The sequence below is a fragment of the Hyperolius riggenbachi genome, chromosome 2 (assembly GCF_040937935.1).
Source record: "Hyperolius riggenbachi isolate aHypRig1 chromosome 2, aHypRig1.pri, whole genome shotgun sequence".
NCBI lineage: Eukaryota > Metazoa > Chordata > Amphibia > Anura > Hyperoliidae > Hyperolius > Hyperolius riggenbachi.
In genome coordinates, this window is record NC_090647.1 from 56,499,802 (window position 1) to 56,526,829 (window position 27,028).

General features: G+C 47.6%; 2 protein-coding genes across 2 annotated transcripts in view; both read left to right on the forward strand.

Annotated features, from left to right (window-relative positions):
- LOC137543822 (G-protein coupled receptor 83-like) overlaps positions 1-8,929 on the forward strand; it is a 43,493-nt gene extending 34,564 nt beyond the window's left edge. Inside the window, exons 3-4 of the mRNA XM_068264906.1 lie at positions 3,342-3,475; positions 7,414-8,929. Coding sequence (XP_068121007.1) covers positions 3,342-3,475; positions 7,414-8,038 — 759 coding nt within the window. The 3' untranslated portion in view covers positions 8,039-8,929. The remainder of the gene's footprint in view (positions 1-3,341; positions 3,476-7,413) is intronic.
- On the forward strand, positions 8,141-23,520 carry LOC137544788 (octapeptide-repeat protein T2-like). Its single transcript, XM_068265877.1, has 5 exons — positions 8,141-8,223; positions 20,016-20,090; positions 21,939-22,350; positions 22,509-22,556; positions 23,359-23,520. Exons 1-5 carry the CDS (start codon positions 8,141-8,143, stop codon positions 23,518-23,520), a joined length of 780 nt encoding a protein of 259 aa, XP_068121978.1.
- The last annotated feature ends 3,508 nt before the right edge of the window (positions 23,521-27,028 follow it).

Below are 27,028 nucleotides of genomic sequence, written 5' to 3' on the forward strand. Positions count from 1 at the left end.
CTCCAGTACAGGGCTTCGGCAGCCATCTTGCCGTAGCCCTGCTCGCCTGCCGGTGTCGGAAACAGACACCGGAAGAGGAGGCTGGAGCGGGGCAATGAACTGGCACGGCGTCTATAGACGCCGCTGCCAGTTCATTGAGGAGAGAGTGGCCAGAGTCCCGAGGCCGGGACGTCCCGCTGCTGAAAGCGGGACGTTTCCCGGGACCTCATTAAGCCTGGGACAGCGGACCCCGAATCCGGGACGTGTCCCGGGCAATCCGGGACGTCTGGTCACTCTACCTTACAGAGCTGCAGAGCACGGGAGAACCTTAGGAAACATAGATGTGCGTCAGCAAACCTGACTTGGATGTACTAAAGAATGCTGTTGGGTTGGAAAAATGTTCAATTTTCACTTAGGGCCCTTTTCCACTGGCAGAAGGGATGCGATACGACTATCATGTCACATTGCATCACTTCCACTCCTATTTGTGTCACTTATGCATCTCCCGATGCCTAGGGCCTAAGGCCTATAGAAAGTCTAGGGGCCTGGTGGATGCTAGCCGCACCAAATCTTACTAAAAAAGCCAGGTGACCATCAGCGGTGGGCAAAAACTGTTCCTCATTTCATCTTAATCCATTCCTGGGGTAGGGTGCTGAAAGGAATTCTGGGAACGACAGGATCCACAGCCTGGGAAATAGTTACCGTATATCTTATATGTGAAGGGAAGATGCAAAGGGTCCACATCCCACCAGGACTTCAACGCTGTCTATTATATTTGTCGATCTATAGCGGCCGACCATCTTTATTGCTGCCATGACAACCAAGGCTGTGGAGCTGAACCTTCTATCATCCTCCCCTGTAATGACGTTTTTATATATTCTGATGGAAAATGTACCATGGGGTTGGTGCAGAGGCGTAGCTAGGGTTTTCAGCGCCCGGGGACAAAGACTATTAATGCGCCCCCCAAAGTCAAGGTTGCTACGCGCGCCGCGCCAAAAAGGGGCGTGGTCACATAATAAATGTGGGCGTGGTTATGGGTGGAGCCAAATGTATATGGAGGTTAGCAGGCTCACGCTCACCCACCCTCCCTCAGTATGTACCTTCCAGCATGTTCCAAGACAAATTCAGCAATCATGAGCCCCCCCCCCCCCCCCCCCCATCAAGACAAATTCAGCAATCATGAGACCCCCAACATAACCAACTCAGCAATCATGAGGCCCCCAACAAGACAAATTTAGCAATCATGAGGCCCCCAACAAGACAAATTCAGCAATCATGAGGCCCCCAACAAGACAAATTCAGCGATCTTGAGGCCCCCAACAAATCATGAGGCCCCCAACAAGACAAATTCAGTAACCATGAGGCCCCCAACAAGACAAATTCAGCAGTCATGAGTCACATAAATAGACAGCATTCACATAAATAGGTAGAATGCCCCCTTAATATGGTAGACACCTCTCACCTGGCAGCAGTTCTCCAAAATACACTCAATCTGACGTGGTTCCCCAAAAATAGGTAGCCCCAGGTCTATAGTTGTCCCCAGAATAGGTGGCCAGCAGTATAGATATCCCCAGAATAGGTGGCCAGCGGTATAGATGTCCCCAGAATAGGTGGCCAGCGGTATAGATGTCCCCAGAACAGGTAGCCAGGGGTAGAGATGTCCACAGAACAGGTAGCCAGGGGTATATGTGCCCAGTATATGTAGGCAGGGATATGTGTGCCCAGTATATGTAGCCAGAGGTATATGTGCCCAGTATATGTAGCCAGGGGTATATATGCCCAGTATATGTAGCCAGGGGTATATATGCCCAGTATATGTAGCCAGGGGTATATATGCCCAGTATATGTAGCCAGGGGTATATATGCCCAGTATATGTAGCCAGGGGTATATATGCCCAGTCCATGTAGCCAGGGGGTATATATGCCCAGTATATGTAGCCAGGGGGTATATATGCCCAGTATATGTAGCCAGGGGTATATATGCCCAGAGTAGGTAGCCAGGGGTATATATGCCCAGTATATGTAGCCAGGGGGTATATATGCCCAGTCCATGTAGCCAGGGGGTATATATGCCCAGTCCATGTAGCCAGGGGTATATATGCCCAGTATATGTAGCCAGGGGGTATATATGGCCAGTCCATGTAGCCAGGGGGTATATATGCCCAGTATATGTAGCCAGGGGTATATATGCCCAGTATATGTAGCCAGGGGGTATATATGCCCAGTCCATGTAGCCAGGGGGTATATATGCCCAGTATATGTAGCCAGGGGGTATATATGCCCAGTATATGTAGCCAGGGGGTATATATGCCCAGTATATGTAGCCAGGGGGTATATATGCCCAGTATATGTAGCCAGGGGGTATATATGCCCAGTATATGTAGCCAGGGGGTATATATGCCCAGTAGATGTAGCCAGGGGTATATATGCCCAGTAGATGTAGCCAGGGGGTATATATGCCCAGTAGATGTAGCCAGGGGGTATATATGCCCAGTAGATGTAGCCAGGGGGTATATATGCCCAGTAGATGTAGCCAGGGGTATATATGCCCAGTATATGTAGCCAGGGGTATATATGCCCAGTATATGTAGCCAGGGGGGTATATATGCCCAGTATATGTAGCCAGGGGTACATATGCCCAGTAGATGTAGCCAGGGGTATATATGCCCAGTAGATGTAGCCAGGGGTATATATGCCCAGTAGATGTAGCCAGGGGTATATATGCCCAGTAGATGTAGCCAGGGGGTATATATGCCCAGTAGATGTAGCCAGGGGTATATATGCCCAGTAGATGTAGCCAGGGGTATATGCCCAGAGTAGGTAGCCAGGTGTCCCCCTCCCTGCCTCCCCAGCAGGAGGGGAGCAGCGCAGAGAAGAGGGAGAGCTGCTCTCCCTCCCTCGCTGTCCCCTCCATTAATGTCCGGGTGCTGGCAGCGGCAGGCGGAACTTACCTCCGTCTCGTCGCAGCGCGGATGGATCTGCCGCTACTCTGGTCTAGTCCAGACCAGAACAGCGGCTGCGGGACCCGAACTTCCGGCCGGCGCTGGAGCGAGACGGAGGTGAGTCCCGCCCGCTGCGCCAGCACCCGGACAATAACGGAGGGGACAGCGATGGAGGGAGGGAGAGCCCTAAGGTGAGAGAAGGGGGGGAGATGGCCCCCTTCTCCACCGTCCGCATAGCTCTCCCTCTTCTCTTCTCTGCGCTGCTCCCCTCCGCAGAGAAAAAAAAAATCAGCTCAGCTGGGCGCCCTTAGGGACCCGGCGCCCGGGGGCACTTGACCTACCCCAACCCCCCCTAGCTCCGCGCCTGGGTTGGTGATGTCATAATGACAATTTTAATTGGGCATCTTTATAACTTTACAGGTCATCATGCATCCACTAAAGCCACGGATATCAACAATGAAAGGCGTGGCCTACATCGCCATCATCTGGATTATGGCTACCTGCTTCTCTTTGCCACACGCCATTTACCAGAAACTTTTCACCTTTGAATACAGGTAAGCCATTGCTAATCAACAGCAAGACTATGCGCTCAGGACTGGTTCCAGTAACACTGGGGCCCCAGGGCAAAATAAACCTGGGAGCTCCCCAAACAGATACCCCCCCACACACAAAAAAGTGGCATCAGGGGCCCTTTGTTGCAGCCAAATTCTCCCCCAGGGCCCCTGAGCCAACCAAATGAACTGTGCCCATGCAGAGTCTTTGGCGGAGTAGCATCTCACCTCTCTCGGCGGTTGCGCTCCTCTGTCAGTCTGTGGCTCCATGCACTCCTGTCTTCATCCTCACAGGGGCGCCTCTGCCCGGCGAACTGGTGCATGTTATTATGTAGTAACATGCTGCGGGTCACAGAGAAGATGCAGCCAGGGGTGGATGAAGACCCATGGAGCCACGGTCTGACAGAGAAATGCGCCTCCAAGAACAGGCAAGATGCAACTCTGTCGAAGACATTGCAGGGGCCCCAGGGAGCACAGTTAAGTTGGGGGGGGGGGGACACCGGGACAACTGCTTCTATGAAAACACAGCCCTGTATGCACTTTTACCATCCACCTCTACCATGGGCGTAACTAGAGATCACCAGGCCCCCCTGCAAAAATGTGGGTGTCCACCGCCCCCCCCTGCTCAGGGCCGTTTTGGGGGACAGGAGGGGTCGCAGCATGAGGGGAAAGCAATGCCACACATTGGCGGCGAGGGGGGACAGTCCCCCCTCCCTCACCTCGGGCTCTCCCCTCAGCACGCTCCCCTCCTGCATCAATCATCACCGGCAGCTGAGCGGGCAGGACACATACCTCCATTCACTGCGGAGGTCCATCTGTAAGTGCCTTATGCTACTTCCTGTTTAAACAGGAAGTAGCATCAGATACTTAGAGATCGGAACCTCCAGCACGTGGGTGGAGGTATGTGTCCTGCTCACTCTGCTGCCGGTAATGATTGATGCAGGAGGGGAGCACGCTGAGGGGAGAGCCCGAGGTGAGGGGGGTGGAGGAGGGCTGTCCCCCCTCGCCGCCGATGTGTGGCATTGCTTTCCCCTCATGCTGAGACCCCTCCTGTCCCCCAAAACAGCTCTGAGCGGGCCCCAGGCCCCCCCACGGGTGCAGGGGCTGCATCCCCTACTGTTACACCCCTGACCTCTAGCAAATAAAATAAGGGGCACCATCAAATTCCTTAACTTGCTAGTGATAAGCGCTGGGAAGTCCTAAAATTGAGCGACAGGGTTGTTGCCTGATTCAGTTCTATCACCTGGCTTGGCATAACAGAACTCGCTTGGGCACTGTAATTGGCCAGCGAGCTCTTTTCCCCCTAGGTAAATCCCTATTTCACACATCAGGAATTGACGCTTCCCATCAAACAGAGGCAAGAACTTTTCACCTACTCCGAGCTGCGCCTGCTGCATGCCAGGCTCCCCTGGCACCATCGCTTGCAAGGTTGCTTGCAAATTTTTGCCAAAGTCATTTTCGCATAGAAAATGCTTTCTTCGCTTTTGAGAAAATGTTCACAAAATTAACTTGAAAATATAAAAAATTTATATTTTTTACGTGATAATTTGCAAAGTGCGCATAAAACTACTGAACACTGGAGCCCTGGCAAAGCATCTTCATAGCTCCCTCTGGGGCTCCCTATTGGTCCACTAGGTGGATCTATGAGACTCCTCCTAGGAATGGAGTCATGTATTAAACCAGCGCACTGTGTCTAACAAAATAGGCACATCATGTAAGTAAACCAAAATTAAGATTGAAACGTTAAAAGGTCTAAACAGTTTTCTGCCACTGAAAATATCCCCGCCTGATGATTTCATCAAAACGTAGCTAAATTATGAAACATGGAATATTCCAAACTTTCTACCACTTGCCAGGACTGTTTATTATTATTTTTATTTTGTATTTATATAGCGCTGACATCTTCTTCAGCACTTTACAGGGTATATACGGTAGTTATGTGACTGTCCTTTAGAGGAGCTCACAATCTAATCCCTAACGTAGTCAAATGTCCATTGTAGTGTAGGGTCAATTTAGGAGGAAGCCAATTAACTTATCTGTATGTTTTTGGGATGTGGGAGTAAACCAGAGCGTCCAGATAAAACCAGCAAGAGAGAGGGTGAACATACAAACTCCGTGCAGATAGTGCCCCAGCTGGGATTCAGGGTCTCAGTGCTGCAAGGTGAGAGTGCTATCCACTACACCGCCCAATATAAAATGTTATTTGTGAATGTATATCCTACTAATAAATGGGAAAGTTTGGATGTTTGGATGTTTGTTACTCAATCACGCAAAAATGGCTGATCGGATTTGAATAAATTTGGAACACACATAGTACATTACCTGGAATAACATATAGGATACTTTTTATCCCCATAACCAAAAAGTGGGTGGAGACAAATACAAAATTCACTGGGAAAATGTAAACTGCAGCCATTCTTACACTGTTAATGGCAGGGTTCTCAAACGTGACACAGTTGGTCACTGGGTGACTGGAACTAAAATTCAGAAAAATAGGTGGAGCCTACAAAAGCCAATGAAAATTCACCTATTGATTTTCAAGGGGAATATGTAATTGCTGCCATTCTTGCACTGTTAATGGCACAAGCCTCAAATCTGGTACAGTTGGTCATTTGTTGACTGGGGTTCAAATTCAGAAAAGGGGGCGGAGCCACAAACAGCCAATGAGATTTGTTTCATTTCAGTGCAAATTATTGACGCAAAGACTGCAAAGCTCACAAACTTGGCCATTGAGTAATTGTGTGTTAGGATTAGAAAAAGTGGCCGCAGCCAACGCCAGCCAAATACATTCCTGGGCAACGCCGGGTCAACAGTAGGCGGAGACAAATACAAATTTCACTGGGTAAAATATAAACTGCAGCCATTCTTACACTGTTAATAGCAGGGTACTCAAACTCTGCACAGTTGGTTACTGGGTGACTAGGATTTATGTTCAGAAAAGTGGGTGGAGCCTACAAAAGCCAATCAAAATTCACCTATTGATTTTCAAGGGGAATATTTAATTGTTGCCATTCTTGCATTGTTAATGGCACAAGCCTCAAACCTGGTACAGTTAGTCATTGGGTGACTGGGGTTCAAATTCAGAAAAAGAAGTTGAGCCACACAGCCAATCAGATTTGTTTCATTTCAATGCAAATTATTGATACCAAAGACCTCAAAGCTCACAAACGTGGTCATTGAGTAACTGAGTAATTGTGTGTTAGGATTTGAAAAAGCCAACACCAGCCAATTACTTACCCGGGCAATGCTGGGTCATCAGTGGGTGGAGAATACAAATTTCACTGGAAAATGTAAACTGCAGCAATTCTTACACTGCTAATGGCAGGGTCCTCAAACTTTGCTCAGTTGGTCACTGGGTGACTGGGGTTAATATTCACAAAACTGGGTGGAGCCTATAAAATCCAATCAAAATTCATCTATTGGGTCCAAGGGGAATATTGAATTGCTGCCACTCTTGCACTGTTAATGGCACAAGCCTCAAACCTGGTACAGTTGGTCATTGGGTGACTGGGGTTCAAATTCAAAAAAGGGGGTGGAGCCACAGGTAATCAGATTTGTTTCATTTCAATGCAAATTATTGATGTCAAAGACCCCAAAGCTCACAAACTCGGTCATTGAGTAAAGGAGTAATTCTGTGTAAGTATTATAAAAAGTGGACAGAGCCCACACCAGCCAAATACATACCCTGGCAATGTGGGGCCATCAGCTAGTGTGTACATAAAATCTACAGGCACAAGAGGGTAAGGAAGGAGATGTAAGGACTCTCATAATGCAATCTGTGCAATAAAATATCAGGATTTCCAGAAATACATTCTAATGATGATAGACTATTAGACATCCTTGTTACATTGTAAGTAAACTCTTCTTTGGCCTATAGACAGTATTAATAATGATTAACTTTCTGAAATTATGACTCAAGATAAATAGTGTTTCTCTTTCAGTGAGGAGAACATCCGAAGTTTATGTCTCCCTGATTTCCCAGAACCCTCTGAGCTCTTTTGGAAATACCTGGATCTGGCCACATTCATCTTGCTCTATGTTCTTCCACTGCTGATCATCTCTGTGGCCTACACCACTGTGGCCAAAAGGTTGTGGCTTCGGAATGCCATAGGCGATGTCACCACAGAGCAGTACTTTGCTCTTCGCAGGAAAAAGAAGAAGACCATTAAGATGTTAATGTTGGTGGTGGTGCTCTTTGCTGTCTGCTGGTTCCCTTTGAACTGCTATGTAGTCCTTCTCTCCAGCCAAATAATTCATACCAACAATGCTGTTTACTTTGCGTTCCATTGGTTTGCCATGAGTAGCACCTGCTACAACCCATTCATATATTGTTGGCTTAATGACAACTTCCGGTCGGAGTTGAAAGCCTTGCTCAACATGTGCAAAAAACAGACTAGCCAGCAGGAGGACATGCTTCCTTCAAACCTTCCTTCATACAGGGTGGCTTGGCCTGAAAACAGAGGCTTCAAGAGGTCGCTGGCCTCACATACCCTCCCATCGTCCTTGAACATTCAGTCTGGAAAAACAGACATCTTGGCGGTGGAGCCTATTGTATCGGTTGGGTGACCATTTATCTCCATCAAGATGTCTAAGTGGGCTCCTTCCATGCCAGGGACTGCCTGTTATGTTTATTTGATCCAATGATTTTTCCACGGGTTCTCAGCAAAGATGACGTTCCTATTTATGAGGCATTCGTCACCAGAGCCGGGACAAGGTCCTCCAGCACCCAAGGCTGAGACTGTGACACCAAAGTGCGCCCCTCCATCCCTTCCACCCCAGCTGTCACACACTAATTGCTATTAGACTAAGAGGTGCCCCAGGGCCCCCAACATCTCTAGTTTTCTGGCGTGCAGTCACTGCCATGTATCCCCTTTTCTTATTTATCTCTGCTTCAAACACATTAGAGGAATCATAGCTGAGTGAGTTGTGTGCGCCTCCTACACTGCGCCCTGAGGCTGGAGCCTCTCCCGCCTTTGCCTCGGCCCAGCCCTGTTCTTCACATCACGTGAATGTATTCTATGCCAAAATATTTATAGCCTCTCAGCAATGTAACCTACTGAGCCTAAAGTCCTCTAGGTTGAAGATCATTGGAAATCATAAAGTGCTCCCAGAAACTGAGCCTGAGATCAGGTCTGCTCTAAGAAAAGAACAGCTGGGATGGGCCGGTCAGTAACTGACAAACTGAAAGCTGAGTATTAGTAACATATGGCAGGAAGGTTTTGCATAGAGAGCCCTAACCTAGTAACCTTTATCAAGATGATTGGAGAACCATCTGTGCTACCATCACCATCCATCAGGAAAGGCCAGCTGTGCTGCTGCTGCTGTGTCTAATCACTTTGCAAACAGAGCACTTGCCTAATGTACTTCGTGATTGTATTGCTTTGCTTTTGCATAAGGTCATGTGCAAATGAGGGGAAAACATACATGATGATAAAATGAAACAGTGAAGTGAACGAGGTGGATCATGAATAAAAATGATGCAAGTCATGCATTGGGTTGATCTATGTATTATTTTTCTACATACTCAAATATAAGCCCCTAGGTCACCTTCAGTATATTTTTAAATTTATTAAAGGGTCACCATTGTAAAATTTAAAATACATGAAAACACATAAATAAAAAGTACATTTCTCCCAGAGTAAAATGTTCTATACATGACTTTTCTCCTATGTTGCTGTCGCTTACAGAAGGTAGTAGAACCAACAGGTTTTGGACTGGCCCACCTTCTCATAGGGGATTCTCAGGGATTTCTGTATTTTCAAAAGCACTTAGTGAATCAGTCCAACTGCCATAATAGTGTGCAGGGGAGTGGCCTGCATCTTTGTACAGATCCTTTCCAGGGGAGGCTTTTGTAAAGAATAATTTAACCACTTCCGGATTCTCGGAGCGTATATACACGCCCCTGAATCCAGAAGTGTATACCATGGAAACGGCCGCTCGTATGAGTGGCCGTTCCATGTCAGTTCCCGGAGGGTGTCTCCGTGAACACCCTGCGAGCCGATCGGCGGCTCGCAGGGTAAATGTAAACACACGGGGAAGATCTTCCCCGGTGTTTACATGTATACGGCGCTGCTGCGCAGCAGCGCCGTAGAGGAGATCGGCGATCCCCGGCCTCTGATTGGCCGGGGATCGCCGGCATCTGATAGGCTAAAGCCTATCCCATCAGGCGCAGGACGGAAATCCGTCCTGCGCTGCTCACAGGGGGAGGGAGAGGGGAAGGAGGCCAGGAAGCGCTGCGGAGGGGGGCTTTGAAGAGCCCCCCCGCAAGCGCAAGCAGCCGGCGGCGATCAGACCCCCCCAGCAGGACATCCCCCTAGTGGGGAAAAAAGGGGGGAAGTCTGATCGCCCTGGCTGCTAGCTGATCTGTGCTGCGGGCTGAAGAGCCCACGCTGCACAGATCAGCATAAAATAACATGGTGTGGAAGTGGTTAAATACTGACAATCCCCCATGAAGAGATGGACTAGTCCAAGTCAATTCTGTCCGATTTCTACTAACTACTATAAGTGACAGCAACATAGGAGAAATGTAATTTATTGCTTATTTTACATACTTTTTATTTGTATGTGTTTACATGTATTTCCAATTTTAGAATAGTGGTACTATAAGAAATAAATACAAAATACATACATGCATTTAAAATATGTTTGCAAAAATGTTATGGTTTTACATGAAAACACTCCAAAGTACCCGGAGCAACATAATACAGGAGTCCTGCTCCTTGACGTGGCTTTCCACATTTTCGCCTCCTCTCCTCAGCACTGTGACTTTGGCTTCTCCTCTACACCGAAACTCAAACAGAAAGCGCAGTAATGCAGCCACAACTTAGCAGGATGGGTCTGACTGCCATCTCTATTGCAGCCACACCCTCCTAACAGCCAATGGATAAGCTAAAAGTCACTAACGATGATTTCTGGCAAATGTGATCATAGTAAATCCCACCACCACCACCAGTGACATGGCCCCTCTCACTGTGGTGACCACATGACTTGCAGAGGGCCTCAGGTCCAATTTTAATAGTAATGAAGGAGGGGGGGTTAAGAAATATAGATACAGCAGAGTCCAGGTTAACCCAGAACTCAGCTAACCAGAGGTCTCAACCAACCAGCACAAATTGCCGGCAGTACTCACAGTGGTGAAGGCCAACTTCTTGGGCTGTTTGTGGACTCTGCTGAGCTTAAAGACTTGGTTCCACAGCTCCCCCAAGGTTAATATACTTTCAGCTACTGTATTTTAAAATGTAATACAGTACAGTCTCGGTTATCCGGAACTCAGCTAACCAGCAGTCTCAACCAACCAGCACAAATCGCCGGCAGTGCTCACAGTGGTGAAGGCCAACTTCTTTAGCTGTTTGTGGGCTCAGCTGTGCTTAAATGGAACCTAAACTGAGAAGGATATGGATTTTTTCCTTTTAAAATAATACCAGTTGCCTGACTCTCCTGCTGATCCTGTGTCTCTGATACTTTTAGCCACAGCCCCTGAACAAGCATGCAGATCAAGTGCTCTGACTAAAGTCAGACTGGATTAGCTGCATGCTTGTTTCAGGTCTGTGATTTAGCCACTGCTGCAGCCAAACAGATCAGCAGGACTGCCAGGCAACTGGTATTGTTTACAAGGAAACATCCACACCCCTCTCAGTTTAGGTTCCCTTGAAAGACTATTTTCCACTGCTCCTCCAAGGTTAATATACTTTCAGTTACTGCATTGTAACATTTAATACAGTGTTAACAGTGCTGAAGGGTACAGTGTTAACGGTGCTGAAGGGTGTATGGCCAATCAAACAGTAAATAAATGTAAAACACAATCAGCGCCAACAGCTAATTAAAAATGATCGCTGCTGTGAGAGAACAGTACAATAAGTAATGTCAATGGTAAAACAGCGCAGGTCTCCACAATCATAAAAAGTATTAAGAATGATATCAAATCACCAAAAGGTGTCCAAAGCTGTCTCACACGTGTTCACCAGCACCAATATAGGAAATGAGGCTTATCAAATATTAACAACCCACATTAAAAGGTTGTATATAGGCTCAAGGCACTTCCCATGGCAGTGGTAACTGGTAATCATCAAAGAGTGTTACTCCCAGGAAATTCCACAGGTGGTAACAAGCAATGTATGAAAGGCAACAAAGGCAGTGTTAAAGAGACACTGAAGCGAAAAAAAAAATATGATATAGTGATTGTGTACTATGAATAATTACTAGAAGATTAGCAGCAAAGAAAATATTCTCATACTTTTATTTTCAGGTATATAGTGTTTTTTCTAACATTGCATCATTCTATAATATGTGCAGATTACACAACACTCTGCATTCAAAATGAGTCTTTCAGAGCAGTCTGTGAAGTAATGACATCTCCTCTGGCAGAGGAAAAGTAAATAGTCCAGGAACAGTTGAGATAATAAAAGTCAGATAACAGCCCTCTCCACCACTAACTTAAGGCTCATACACACATCAGACTATAGTCTTTGGAAAATGAAAGATCACAGACCAATCTTACCACCCTTCATGTAGTATGAGAGCCATACTCTACACAGTCTTTTCTATGGAGCTGAACTCCACATCAGAAAAAAATCTTTGCAAGATGCTGCACACACAGATGCTGTACAGACACAAAAGATCAGTATCTGCAAAAGATCTGTTCCTGCCAAAAATCCATTCCTGCAAATCGCAATGATAGTCTATGAGATCTGCAGATCATCATACAAACATGATTTAACTGACATTCATCTGCAGATCAAGCAATCATCCGCAGATCTGAAAATCCATCCTGGTGGATCTGATCTGCAGATGAATGTCAGTTAAATCATGTCTGTATGATGATCTGCAGATCTCATTGACTATCATTGCAATTTGCAGGAATGGATTTTTGGCAGGAACAGATCTTTTGCAGCTACATATTTTTTGAGTGTGTGCAGCATGTTTGTGTGCAGCATCTTGCAAAGATTTTTTTCTTATGGGGAGTTCAGCTCCATAGAAAAGACTGTGTAGGTATGGCTCTCATACTACATGGAATAGAGTAAATTTGGTCTGTGATCTTTCATTTTCAAAAGACTATGGTCTGATGTGTGTATGAGACCTTAGTCAGAGAGCTTAATGGCTTGTTTGCATAGAGATAACAACTGGAGTTTCTTAACTCTTCCTGTACTGGAAACAATTACACGGATGTATCTGATCTTAATGTTTTATTTCTTAGCTGTACTACACATACAAATCATAATATCATAATTTTTTTTCGCTTCAGTGTCTCTTTAAGTGCAGACTGCTTTATTCTTCAAAACAATAATATGACAAATCACTAAATTAAAATAGGATAAAATAGACTAAAAACAAACACATATGGGTCCATGTATAGGGAACCCTGGTGTCAAGATGCGCGTGTGAGTTAACCAGATAATGGAAAAAGATCTATAGGTGCCGCCCGTCTCCTTCCCGACCGGTATCACAAACTTGCATCATCAGCCCCCCCAGTAGCTGCGCATGTGCAGTTGCATGGAGCCGCTTGTACACGAGTGGCTCTGACTTACTTCGCATATGTGGGCGTGGCCGCGCTGATGGGAGAGGAGGGGCGCCCCGACAATGCCCTGTCGCCAATCTTCTGGGGAGCCGCGCTCAGCGAGGGGAGCATCAGAGCAGTGAGGGAAGGCTTAATAGGATCCTGAGGCCCCTCTCTTTAGGTAAATATCCCACTTTATACCTGAACTTTGGCTCGGGTACACTTTAACCCTTTGCGTACTCGCACTCAAATAATCATTCAAACATAATGACAAGTTGCCAGGTTGTCCACACTTGACATACAGTTACCGGCAGATGGACCTCCTGGCTATGGGGGTAACAATGAGGGAAGGGGTGGGAAGCTTTGGAGGGACTCTTGAAAGCTTTGCTGGGGGTGAATGGGGGGGGGGGGGGCTCCATGACCTGTAGTTATGCCCAGGGGCATATCTGGGTAATATAGCGCCTATGTCAAACACTGAAATTGCCTCCTTCTCCCATAGTATAGGTTCCTAGCGTTAGCCCCCCAGTATAAGTACCCACAGGTAGTACCCTAGTATAGGTAGCCAAAGACAGTCCACCCAGTATAAGTAGCCCCCAGTTTCCAAGTATAGGTTGCTAGAGGTGTCTCCCCTGTATAAAAAGACCCCTTTAGCATAGGGAGTGAGAGGTGTCCCGCCCCACAGTATAAGTACCCCACTAGTATCGGTAATGAGAGGTGTACCTTGGTATAAGTGCGCCCCAGTATAAGTAGTGGGAGATGTCCTCTCAGAATAGCTATTAAGAGTGTCCACCAATATAAGGAGCCTCCCCAGTATAGATAGTGAGAGGCATCCCCCAGTATTGCAGTTCAGCACGAGAGAGGGGGTTGCAGGCATGGTGCCCCTGGCACAAGCCATGCCTGCACGCTTCTAGATACACCACTGGTTATACCTCTGCTCCTTGATAACCCCATATTGCACTGTTAGAGCGCTGATGCCTACCAGCGTCCGCTTGTGTGCAGAACGGACAGTCTACAGCAGAGATCAACCACATTGCAAACATAGGCAGCTCCAAGAATCTTGGGGCATGGTGGATGCTAGCCCCCACCAGAACTTACTAAAAAAGTCAGGCGACCATCAGCAGTGGGTAAAAACTGCTATCTTGTCTAGTCTAGGACCACAATTCAGCTTAATCCTTTTCTGGTCTACAGGGGTGAATTTGCAAAACATAACAATATTAAACAAAAACTCCATTTTCTAGAATAAGCACCCAGTTTCCCACGCTGGTAACAGGCAGGTGTTTTATGCCGGCCGCCATCTGTGCCGCACTTTGGGTCGATAACGAGTTGTACAAGTAATGATATGCCTCATTGAAGAGCTGTTACTTCCCAACGTGAGGAGTTTGATGATATTCCCAGTAACGCTCTCAGTAAAGGGAATTAATTGCCCTCCTTTATAATGCACTGGAGATGAACGTTGTGTGTTGAAGGTATTTCGAGTCCCGGGGAAACTATACACAGCACCTTTGGCATTAGACAGTTATCTTTAATAAACAACAAGGAATTAATTTGGTAATTTTAATTACTTCCCTGAATCCACTTATTATTCTGCACAGAACGTTCATATATGTGATGAGTTTTATTAAATTCAACAATTGTCGCATCTGGAATTTCAATATTGCATTTAGAATATTCTTCATTTAGTCGTTCTCTGACCTTTACATCATGATCAGAGCTGGGAAGATTTTGTTCCAGCCGAGCTGAAATCATGTAGACGATAAAGTTACAAAGACAGCAGCAGGACAGCCAGGCAACTGGCATTCTAGTGTAATGGATAACAGAGGCGCCAAAAGGATAAAATCAATTGTTAAAAAGTTTAAAAATGCTTTGGAGGGAGTTGGTGGACTTACCTCCTGTAAGCAGACACAACAAGCTGTGTATTCAAAAAACAAAAGTAGATTTATTAGTACACTCCAGGGTATATTCACAACGTGTTTCACGGGTACATTCCGGCTTCCTCAGGCAATAATTAACAGGAGTACACACAGTGCAGTCTTAAGAACACGATACGCGCCTCTGACAGTGGCCTAGGGTGGTAAAGATTGTTTAAAAGGAAACCTCCATATCCCTCTCAGTTTAGGTTCCCTTTAATATGTGTTTTCATCCTACAGGTCCATTTTAGTTGAGAATAGTTTAGTTCTACTTCAATAAAGACTTGGGGCTAGCAAAGTCCGGATTCCTCCTTCTCTAGCAATATTGTTGGTAGATTACCTTGTAAAAGTGGAGAGAAGGTCATTCTAGATTGCGTGGGCACTTTACAGTGTCAGGGCCTTCAAGTGTTAAGTGACTAGTCTGGAAGAAATCCAGTAATTCCTGTAACAACTCTGTGCCATTTTCAAATAACAGTCTGGTGGTGATCCAAATGTCACGGTGTCACCGCGTAATGTCAGCTACATCGTGCTGACCTCACTGCCACAGAAAACAACAACAACATCGGGCCCTGGCAGACGAGAGCAAAAAGTAATGGACGTTAATTACAAAGTGCTGAACTAACAGCACCTGCAGGGAAAACACAGACAACATCATGTCAGCTGAAAATAACTTCCGTAACAGAAACCGCCCTTTAAAGTTTCACTCCAAACACAGATATTGCCATAGATCAGTGGCACAGTTATTTATAGGGGATGCAGACAGTGGTGTAGTTAAGGAACTAAGGGCCCCAGTGCAAGTTTTACATCGCCCTCCCCCAGGGGCGTAACTAGAAATTACCGGGCACCCCCGCAAAATTTGGATGGGGCCCCCCTCAGGGACGTTTTGGGGGATAGGAGGGGACACACAGCATAAGGGGAGAGCTTGGCCACACATCAGCAGGGAGGGGGGACAGTCCTCCCCCCCCCCCTCACCTCGGGATCTCTCCTCAGTGTTCTCAGCTTTATCACCGCCGCCGTGGGACCGAGGAGGACAGGGGGAGCCTCAATAGGATCCGGAGGCTTCCCCCACCCCAGGTGAGTACCTCCCACGGGAGGTTTTTAAAGTTACAGGTTTTCTTTAAACGTCGTGACATCGCGGCTTGCATGCGCGGAAGCGTATTATAACAATACGTTTCCGCATACCCGAAGCAAGAAGTGACGGCAATCGTGCAACACTTCCTGCTTGGCCGGTGGCCAGACAGGGAACACTGCATGTTCCCTGAAGGCCTGTTTCTGGTGGTGCGCATTGTATCACTGCCGACAGTTTACTGTGTGAAGAAGAAGAATAAAACTGCACACACACCTTTTTCCAGCGGTTGCTGGTGCAGGATCCCCGTCAATCGAAATCCAAACAGTAAAGTACGGATCCGCACAAAGACTTAGGCAGGGGCAGTGTTATTCTTTGTTGTCCCATTCATACACATGTATGTATGTCTGTCTTAGCCTTGACAAAAGGGCCCCGAAACGATCGTCGGTGTACGGTCAGAATTTTGTACGGGTGTGATTTAAAGAATAAAACTGTTCCTTTATAAGTCCCTGACATTGCGCTGGGTTGGAGGTTCGTATTGGCAGACGTTCACAAGTTAGGAACTCCCTGCATTTGGATTATAAGACGCAGTGACATTTTTTCCCCACTTTTGGGGGAGAAAAGGTGAGTCTTACAGGGCCGGGACAAGGTCTACCACCAACAGAGGCTGAGCTGCCCAAGTGCACCCCCCCCCCCCCCCCCCATTGGCCACATCTCAGTTATTGTGCCTCTTTACAGGGTGGTGTATATAGCGAGCTGCTCCACAGGACTGCATTTGGCACGCATACAGTAATCATCAGTAGTGGAGATCACTTGAAGTCTTTTTGTTGCTATGAGTTTAAGGTAGCCCCCTGGTTAGGTAGTAAGGTACAGGTATAGGGGCCCCCAGTATCACTCCAGGTATAGGTTCCCCCAATATAGGAAGCCAGATATAAGTTCCCCCAGATTTCAATCAGAGACTTCATATTCGACATCTTCAAAACATACTAATAAGTCAACTGGTTTCCCCCCAAACAATCCTATAGTGAAAATATTAGTCTATGACTATGGCAGGGATTAGATTGTGAGCTCCTCTGAGGACAGTCAGTGACATGACTATGTACTCTGTAAAGTGCTGCAGAAGATGGCAGTGCTATATAAATACACAATAATAATAATATGGTAGGACATTAGACTAGTCTATGACTATGGTATAATTCGATTGTGAGCTCCTCTGAGGACAGTCATTGACATGACTATGTACTCTATAATATGGTAGGACATTAGGCTAGCCTATCACTGTGGTAGGAAATTAGGAATTAGATTGTGAGCTCCTCTAAAGGACAGTCAGTGACATGACTATGTACTCTGTAAAGTTCTGCAGGAGATGTCAGTGCTATATAAATACACAATAATTATATGGTAGAAGATTAGATTATGACTATGGCAGAGAATAGAACGTGTGCTCATCAGAGGGCAGTCAGTGACGTGACTATGTACTTTGTAAAGTGGTGCGAGTGATGGATGCGACAAAACCTCTGGCGCTGTTCCCCCAAGTGTATAAATGTGGCCCCATGTGTGCATTTATACATTTCCTGTCCTGTGTCGTTTACCACACGGTGCCCATCCACCTTCAGCTTCTTCCTGTTCCATTTGTGGTTTACATGCCACCAGCATATAGTGTGTGACGCATGTGTGATGTCACGTGTGCTAAATGCCAGCGGCGTGTGAAGTGCAAATGGAGGAGCGGAAGACGTATGGGCACCGCAGGGTGGACAACACAGGAGGACAGGTTATGTATAAATACACACTGGTGGCACATTTATACACTAGGGGGTGGCGGCGGATGCTGCAGGAGCAGGGGACTCCTCTGATTTCCAAGAGATGTCATGCTAAAATCGATGGGAAATCGGTCTGAGGTGTATGGGCACCTGACAGATCTCTCTCTAATCAGATTGGATTAGAGAGAGCTTCGTCTCTTGGTGAAATATGCCCATCATCGCTAGATGTATGGCTGCCTTTACTCTAGCATGGCAGCATTAGGACACTGCAGTGTCATTTCTGTAAGTTCAGGTCCTTTTCAGTACTGGGAGTGGAGGGGGGTAAGAAGAAGTACAGAAGCCTTTACAGCCTGTCTCCCTGACTGCTGCACTCTCTCACATACACACACACCACACATACCTTTCACCTTCCCCGTTAGAATTCCATTCTCCATCAGCCAGCCATGCGTGACTGGGCGGCTTCCTGGGGGAGCAGCTGGATGACATCACTGACAGAAGTCAGCGAAGAAGAGTTAAAAAAACAAACAAAGGAACTGTCTACCAATCTTATTAATCTAAACTATGTATGACTCCTTATCCGTTGCAGTCTTTCAGAACTACTGTGCAAAGAGCTTTTTATCTTCGCTCCCTTAGCTGTGTCTCTCAGGATGGTGGAGGAAAAAACTTTTTCTTTCTAGACTGCTTGGGGATTGGAATGCCATTGAAAGCGCCCCATCCTGACCTGATGACCTGCCGCTCATAGGCCGGAGCCTCTCGGGCCTCTGTGTCGTCCCAGCCCTGAGTCTTATAGTCCAAAAAATACAGTCATTTTTTCCATTTTAATGTAAAAAAGTGCTCAATATGCAGAGATTTGCATGCAATAATCCCCAGTTAATGCAGATACAATATTGTGCTCCTCTGTTGACATTTCTGTACAGCCTGGATGATACTGTATCATTGCAGCCATGCACAAGCAAGTCACAGATGACAGGCAATTCCCTCAGTCAGTAAAAGGGCTTGTTCACCCTGCAAGAGCTTTTTCTAAGTGCTTGTGATTTTAAAAGCTCTTGCTAATGTAATGCGATGAGTTTGTTCTCTCTTGAGCAATGTGATTTTATAAAATCACCCAAAGCATTGCATTAGCGAGAACTTTTCAAATCCCTAGAGCTAAAAAAACTCTTGCAGTATGAACAAGGGCTAATCTGGCAGCGGCTTATACAGGATAGGACAGCATAGGCCTCACCGGCAGGTGCTTTTCAGTTAAGCCACAGAGGCCCCGAGTAGTGTGCAGATAGCGAGAAGGCTACAAGTGGCTACCAACCCAACCACTGACCACAGGGCCAAAAATAGAGGTTTACTATAGCAGATGTTCTACTTTATCAGGATTTGCAATGCTAGGTGTTACTCCCATATACTTATAATGGGGCTTGGTCGAGACTTGGATATTTACTATACCCAAATGTTTACAATATCAGAGTTTACTATAACAAGATTATACTGTATAGGGATTTTCACAAGATACGCAAATTCTTGAAAAAAGTGGTTTTCTCATTGACGTTAGTGCATTTAAGAGAAATGTGTTTTCCCAGCTATGGGTAACTCAGGTATAAATTGGAAGTTTATCCATTTAGTCCAACCACTGGTGTAACTACAAGGGAGCCGTCCCCACGATCATGGGAGGGGCAAGGGACAGCGGGAGGAGGGGCCTGGACTTCTTTCTTCCTCAACTAAGGCCCCCCTCCTATAATCCCCTGGCTCTGACACCCATAGATCAGCGCAGTAGCAATGACAAAGCTTAAAGGGATACTGTAGGGGGGTCGGGGGAAAATGAGCTGAACTTACCCGGGGCTTCTAATGGTTCCCCGCAGACATCCTGTGCCCACGCAGCCACTCCCCAATGCTCCGGCCCCGCCTCCGGTTCACTTCTGGAATTTCTGACTTTAAAGTCAGAAAACCACTGCGCCTGCGTTGCCGTGTCCTCGATCCCGCTGATGTCATCAAGAGCGCACATCGCAGGCCCAGTATGTTCTGTGTCTGCACAGTACACTCCTGGTGACATCAGCGGGAGCGAGGACACGGCAATGCAGGCGCAGTGGTTTTCTGACTTTAAAGTCAGAAATTCCAGAAGTGAACCGGAGGCAGGGCCGGAGCATTGGGGAGTGGCTGCGCCAACACAGGATGTCTGCGGGGGACCATTAGAAGCCCCGGGTAAGTTCAGCTCATTTTTCCCCGACCCCCCTACAGTATCCCTTTAAGTCCTTCCATGACAAGGGGTCTTTTTGGTGTTCCTGCTGCAGCCACTAGGTGCCACTGTCCTCTCTGTATTCCTCTTGGTCAGAATTGCAGAGAGCAAAGAGGACAGTGACACCAAGTGGCTGAAGCAGGAGCTCCAGAGAGACCCCACAGGAAAGAGGTAAGTCCTGTTGCTGCTGCCACACTGTTCTGGTTGGCAGTGCCAGGGGTGCATAGGAGGGGGACCCTGGTGAGGGTGGCCCCTTCTACCCATTGGGCACAGGGGTAAGAGGCGGTTCTGAATGTAGGAGGAAGGTAGCTGCCCTAAAAGTTTTGCCGGTGGGCCCCATCAGGCATAGGTCCGCCCTTGAGTCCAGCTACTACAGCATGTTTACATCGTCTGTGCCACCCGCTGTATACGTTTATGGAGCATAATATATATACAAAAACAACATCCTATTAAACATCTCCCTGGAGACTTGATGTTATTCAGTCTTCCGTCACGCAAACAAGCCCGGGAAAATGCTACATTTCCTTTAATTACATCCCGCATGTTGAACCAACTATGGATTATGTCATTTTTGTTTGTTACTTTCTCTAGTCACAGAAGATAAGTTTCAGTAGTAAAAAATTATCCAACTTACTCTAAGTTTTAAGAAGAGAGTGGCAGTCAGTCAGTCACATTACCAGCCCTACGTTGGTCTCTTCTCCGATCTGAGTGCAACCTAACCATGCTGTCTTCTGAGAGAGGAGGCATAACTCACCACCTTTCCAAATCAGGATGCAAGCAAGGGGTGGGAGAGAAGAGGAGGGCAGCAGAGGAACAGAGAGAAGAAGAAGGGAGAAGAGGAAAGGAGTGAAAGGGGGGGGGGGGGGGAGCAGAGGACAGGAGAGAGAGGAGGGGAGCAGAGGAAAGGAGAGAAGAGGAGGGGAGCAGAGGAAAGGAGAGAAGAGGAGGGGAGCAGAGGAAAGGAGAGAAGAGGAGGGGAGCAGAGGAAATGAGAGAAGGGGAGAGCAGCAGAGGAACAGAGAGAAGGGGAGGGCAGCAGAGAAAAGAAGTGAATAGGAGGGGAGCAGAGGAAAGGAGAGAAGAGGAGGGCAGCAGAGAAAAGGAGAGAAGAGGAGGAGAGCAGAGGAAAGGAGAGAAGAAGAGGAGGGGAGCAGAGGAAAGGAGAGAAGAAGAGGGGAGCAGAGGAAAGGAGAGAAGAGGGGAGCAGAGGAAAGGAGAGAAGAAGAGGGGAGCAGAGGAAAGGAGAGAAGAAGAGGGGAGCAGAGGAAAGGAGAGAAGAAGAGGGCAACAGAGAAAAGGAGAGAAGAGGAGGGGAGCAGAGGAAAGGAGAGAGAGAGGAGGGGAGCAGAGGAAAGGAGAGAGAGAGGAGGGGAGCAGAGGAAAGGAGAGAGATAGGAGGGGAGCAGAGGAAAAGAGAGAGAGGAGGGAAGCAGAGGAAAGGAAAGAAGAGGAGGGGAGCAGAGGAAATGAGAGAAGGGGAGAGCAGCAGAAGAACAGAGAGAAGGGGAGGGCAGCAGAGGAACAGAGAGAGGAGGAGGAGAGCAGAGAAAAGGAGAGAGAGAGGAGGGGAGCAGAGGAAAGGAGATAGAGGAGGGGAGCAGAGGAAAGGAGAGAGAGAGGAGGGGAGCAGAGAAAAGGAGAGAGAGGAGGGGAGCAGAGGAAAGGAGAGAGAGGAGGGGAGCAGAGGAAAGGAGAGAGAGGAGGGGAGCAGAGGAAAGGAGAGAAGAGGAGGGGAGCAGAGGAAATGAGAGAAGGGGAGAGCAGCAGAAGAACAGAGAGAAGGGGAGGGCAGCAGAGGAACAGAGAGAAGAGGAGGAGAGCAGAGAAAAGGAGTGAATAGGAGGGGAGCAGAGGAAAGGAGAGAAGAGGAGGGAAGCAGAGGAAAGGAGAGAAGAGGAGGGGAGCAGAGGAAAGGAGAGAAGAGGAGGGGAGCAGAGGAAATTAGAGAAGGGGAGAGCAGCAGTGGAACAGAGAGAAGGGGAGGGCAGCAGAGAAAAGAAGTGAATAGGAGGGGAGCAGAGGAAAGGAGAAAAGAGGAGGGCAGCAGAGAAAAGGAGAGAAGAGGAGGGGAGCAGAGGAAAGGAGAGAAGAAGAGGAGGGGAGCAGAGGAAAGGAGAGAAGAAGAGGGGAGCAGAGGAAAGGAGAGAAGAGGGGAGCAGAGGAAAGGAGAGAAGAAGAGGGGAGCAGAGGAAAGGAGAGAAGAAAAGGGGAGCAGAGGAAAGGAGAGAAGAAGAGGGCAGCAGAGAAAAGGAGAGAAGAGGAGGGGAGCAGAGGAAAGGAGAGAGAGGAGGGGAGCAGAGGAAAGGAGAGAGAGAGGAGGGGAGCAGAGGAAAGGAGAGAGAGGAGGGGAGCAGAGGAAAGGAGAGAAGAGGAGGGGAGCAGAGGAAATGAGAGAAGGGGAGAGCAGCAGAAGAACAGAGAGAAGGGGAGGGCAGCAGAGGAACAGAGAGAGGAGGAGGAGAGCAGAGAAAAGGAGTGGATAGGAGGGGAGCAGAGGACAGGAGAGAGAGAGGAGGGGAGCAGAGGAAAGGAGAGAGAGAGGAGGGGAGCAGAGGAAAGGAGAGAGAGGAGGGGAGCAGAGGAAAGGAGAGAGAGAGGAGGGGAGCAGAGAAAAGGAGAGAGAGGAGGGGAGCAGAGGAAAGGAGAGAGAGGAGGGGAGCAGAGGAAAGGAGAGAGAGGAGGGGAGCAGAGGAAAGGAGAGAAGAGGAGGGGAGCAGAGGAAAGGAGTGAATAGGAGGGGAGCAGAGGAAAGGAGAGAGAGGAGGGGAGCAGAGGAAAGGAGAGAGAGAGGAGGGGAGCAGAGGAAAGGAGAGAGAGGACGGAGCAGTGCTTTTCAGGGCTGCTAGATTTGGGCACAGCCAGCGCCGCCATAGACTGTAATGGGAATCAGTCTATAGCGGCGCTCAGTGAGTAACTTCGGCTCCGTCAGAAGACAGAGCTGAAGTTTCTTAAAAAATAAAATAAATCGGCCTCCATCAATCACTGGAAGTCGAATTATTTCATTCCTCCACTATCCATGGCGGCCTGGAGGGGGAATAGTAATTAATACGGCCCAGACTTGTGCAGAAGCAGGATCAGCTATATACTGACTGTATCCTGCGCCCAAGTCTACCGGCGCCTATTTCATATGTATGCGAGAGAAGAGGGAGCAGAGGAAAGGAGAGAGAGGAGGGGAGCAGAGGAAAGGAGAGAAGAGGAGGGCAGCAGAAGAAAGGAGTGAAGAGTAGGGGAGCAGAGGAGAGGAGGGGAGCAGAATAAAGGAGTGAAGTGGAGGAAAGCAGCGGAATGGAGAGAAGGGGAGGGGAGTGGAGCAAAGGAGAGAAGAAGAGGAGAGAAGTAGAGGAAAGCAGAAGAGAGGAGGGGAGGGGAAAAGGGGAGAGAAGAAGAGGAGCCCAGAGGAAAGGAGAGAAGAAGAGGGTAGTAGAGGAAAGGAGAGAAGAAGAGGGTAGCAGAGGAAAAGGAGGGAAGAAGAGGAGAGCAGAGGAAAGGAGGGAAGAAGAGAAGAGCAGAGGAAAGGAGGGAAGAAGAGAAGAGCAGAGGAAAGGAGGGAAGAAGAGAAGAGCAGAGGAAAGGAGGGAAGAGAAGGATAGGAAAGGAGTGAAGAGAAGGGAAGCAGAGAAAAGGAGTGAAGAGGAGGGAAGCAGAGGAAAGGAGTGATAAGGAGGGAAGCAGAAGAAAGGAGAGAAGAAGAGAAGAGCAGAGGAAAGGAGAGAAGAGGAGCAGAGTAAAGGAGAGAAGAGGAGGGGAGCAGAGGAAAGGAGAGAAGAGCAGGGGAGCAGAGGAAAGGAGAGAAGAGCAGGGGAGCAGAGGAAAGGAGAGAGGAGCATGGGAACAGAGGAAAGGCGAATAGGAGGGGAGAATAGGAGGGCAGAGGAAAGGTGAATAGGCCGAGAGAAGAGAAGGGGAGTGGAGGCAAGGAGAGAAAAGCAGGGGAGCAGAGCCGGGACAAGGTCCTTCAGCACCCAGAGGCTGAGACACCAAAGTGTGCCCCCTCCGTCCAACCCACCCACCCCACCCACCACACTCTGAGCGCTTTTAGAATAAAAGGCACCCCAAGGCCTCCAACCCCCCCCCCCCCCCACACACACACACATTAATCTCTAGTTATCTGGCTTGCAGTCACTGCCATGTATCCCCTTTTCTTATTCCTCTCTGCTTCAAACACAGTAGGGGAATGATAGCTGAGTGAGTTGTGTGCCCCCTCCTACGCTGCGCCCTGAGGCTGGAGCCTCTCTCTCCTCTGCCTTGGCCCGGCCCTGCAGGGGAGGAAAGGAGAGAAAAAGAGGGGAGAAGAGGAAAGGAGAGAAGAGCAGGGGAGCAGAGATTAGAGGAGGGAGCAGAGAAAGGAGAGAAGGAGAGAGGAGAAGAGGAAAGGAGAGAAGAGCAGGGGAGCAGAGATTAGAGGAGGGAGCAGAGAATGGAGAGAAGAAGAGGGGAGAAGAGGAAAGGAGAGAAGAGGAGGGAAGCCGAGATTAGAGGAGGGAGCAGAGAAAGGAGAGAAGAAGAGGGGAGAAGAGGAAAGGAGAGAAGAGCAGGGGAGCAGAGATTAGAGGAGGGAGCAGAGAAAGGAGAGAAGAAGAGGGGAGAAGAGGAAAGGAGAGAAGAGGAGGGGAGCCGAGATTAGAGGAGGGAGCAGAGAAAGGAGAGAAGGATATTTGGGCGCATAACGCGGATTTCCGCGGATATCCGGATCCGAAATACTGTAGCTAAGGAGATGATGTCCTGGAGCCAATCAGAGAGCTCCCAGCAGAAGCCCTAGCAACCAATCACAGAGGGGAACCCTGGCCAGCCCCACCTGACCTCATGGAGCCAATCAGAGGGCTCCCAGCCTAAACCCTGGCACCCAATCACAGAAAGGAACACTGGCCAGCCCCCCCGTATAATAAGGAGGGCTGCCATGATGAGACATATCATCTTAGCTTGCTGAATGCTCACTGAGAGACATGCTCCAGTGCTGGTGGCCTAGCAAGAGCTGTACACAGTTATAAACCTAAAGCTATTCAGTGATAGAGATGGCCCAGCCTTGGAGAACTCATGCAGAAGCACATGATCAGTTTGATCAGCTGATAGATTTGTACGCCTCTGATTTGCTGTGATGACTTCCTGGTTTAACACATGATTATGACCAGCAAATCAGAGCCTTACAAATCTATCAGCTGATCAAACTGATCATGTGCTTCTCCATGAGTTCTCCAAGGCTGGGCCATCTCTAGGATTAACCCCGTCACTACTATCACTACACTATTGTTAAAACGTTAATTAGCTTGATTGATGTCATTGTATGACAGTCAGAGTGTGTGCTCCAGTGCTGCTGGCCTAGCAGTGATAAACCGAAAGCTGTTCCAGTGATTAACCCCTTCACTATCACTACGCTATTGATAAATAATTATTTAGCTTGATGTCATTTGTGTGACAGTCAGAGTGTGTGCTGCAGGCAGCTGCTATGTGTCTGTGTGTGTGCTGTGCACAGACCAGGCCAGCTACTGCCTGCTGGCCAGCTGTTAGACTTAGGTATAGGTTAGGTTAGGGATTAGGGGATAGGATTACTGTGGTATTGTGTAGTTAGTACTGTAGTACTGCAGTCATTGCTAGTAGTTGTTAGAGTAGTAATACTACTGTGTTAGCTTTCTACAGAACTGCTGTGCTGTGAGCAGTGGCAGTGTGACAGTTAGTGTGCACAAGTGTCTTCTCCTCTGCTGTCTGACTGTCACTTGGCACATGTCACGTGGCACGTGTCACTTGGCACTTGCCACGTGGCACTTGCCATGTGTCACGTGTCACTTGTCACGTGGCACTTGCCACATGGCACTTGCCACTTGCCACGTGGCACTTGCTAAGTGTCATTTGGCACTTGGAACGTGTCACGTAGCACTTGCCAAGTGACACGTGACACGTGGCAAGTCCGGCATACATTACACCTGCTGCTTTGCCCTGCTCCTGCTGCCTATGCAGCTCCCACCGCCAGGCCAGGGTGCCACAGGCCACTGATACCACCTATATTTAGCCCAAAACACAATTGCTGCATAATGTTTTGGTGGTGTCTTGGCTGAAAACTGTCATGTCCCAGTTGTGCGGTTGGACTTTGGACACAATGTAGGCCTAATGTTAAATGACAGCCATTTTTTTTTTGGGGGGGGGACTTTAAGTCCCCACATCATCAATTAGTGTTCCCCTTTACAAAATAATGATGCTACATGCCTCATATATCCTAAGAAACATTTTAAAAGCAATTTAAAGGCCACTTCCGTTTTTTCTATCCGGATATCTGAATTTGCCCGGATATCCCGGATACTAGGGTTGAATATCCGATTCGGATTGGAACATTTTGAAATCAGATATCCGACCCGGATCGAATCGGATACGGATTTTGAAAAGGGGTATCCGAGCAGCACTGCATGCGAGTTCAACATTTACATCTTTACAATTGTAGCTTCCCCATCCATCAATTTGTATGTATATTTCTAATTGACTAAAAACTTTACACAGTAATTTCCTCTTACAGCTCCATACAATCAGTATATCCTAATAGAAGAGTATGGTTACTGGCATTGCCGGTAATGGAGCGCAGGCACGCTTGTATGAGCAGGAAGCTCTCAACACACACAGATTAGTGATTGGAGGGTCTGACACTGACATGCAATGCTGAGCTCCATATAACCCTGTTAATGTTTTTGCATCATTTTTTTCTATGTGAGCATTAAAATGAATGAGAAGTCATTACTGTAACAGGCCAAATCAGCCATATATTCTCCAGATAACATAGCTTCATCTAACTGAGGCTATAAAAAGCAACTATACTTCAGGAAGGAAGGCTTTATTTTATATCAGGTATAATGTCAGACAAAGCAAACAGCGCAACATATGGTAAAGTTACTGTAGTAAGACTGTGCACGTTTTTATTTGTATTTGTTGGAAGTATCAATAGGATTATTACCTACACTGCAGTAGAGCAAAACAAACACAAGATGTCACTTTCTGTAAAATGTGAAGTTGATCTCTATGGAATTGCTATTTCCTGTTTTCACCCTGTGTTCCTCTCTGTTCTAAGTGAGCTGCATTTCCTGATGGTGGTGTATGACAAATCTATGTGTATATATATATATATCTAC

Coding starts and splice junctions, on each gene's coding strand:
- LOC137544788 (XM_068265877.1), top strand. CDS start 8,141: ATGACGTTCCTATTTATGAGGCATTCGTCACCAGAGCCGGGACAAGGT. Junction 20,091..21,938: donor AGAGACCCCACAGGAAAGAG/GTAAGTCCTGTT, acceptor GGAGGGGAGCAG/AGGAAAGGAGAAAAGAGGAG. Junction 22,557..23,358: donor GAGAGAGGAGGGGAGCAGAG/GAAAGGAGAGAG, acceptor AAAGGAGAGAAG/AAGAGGGTAGCAGAGGAAAA.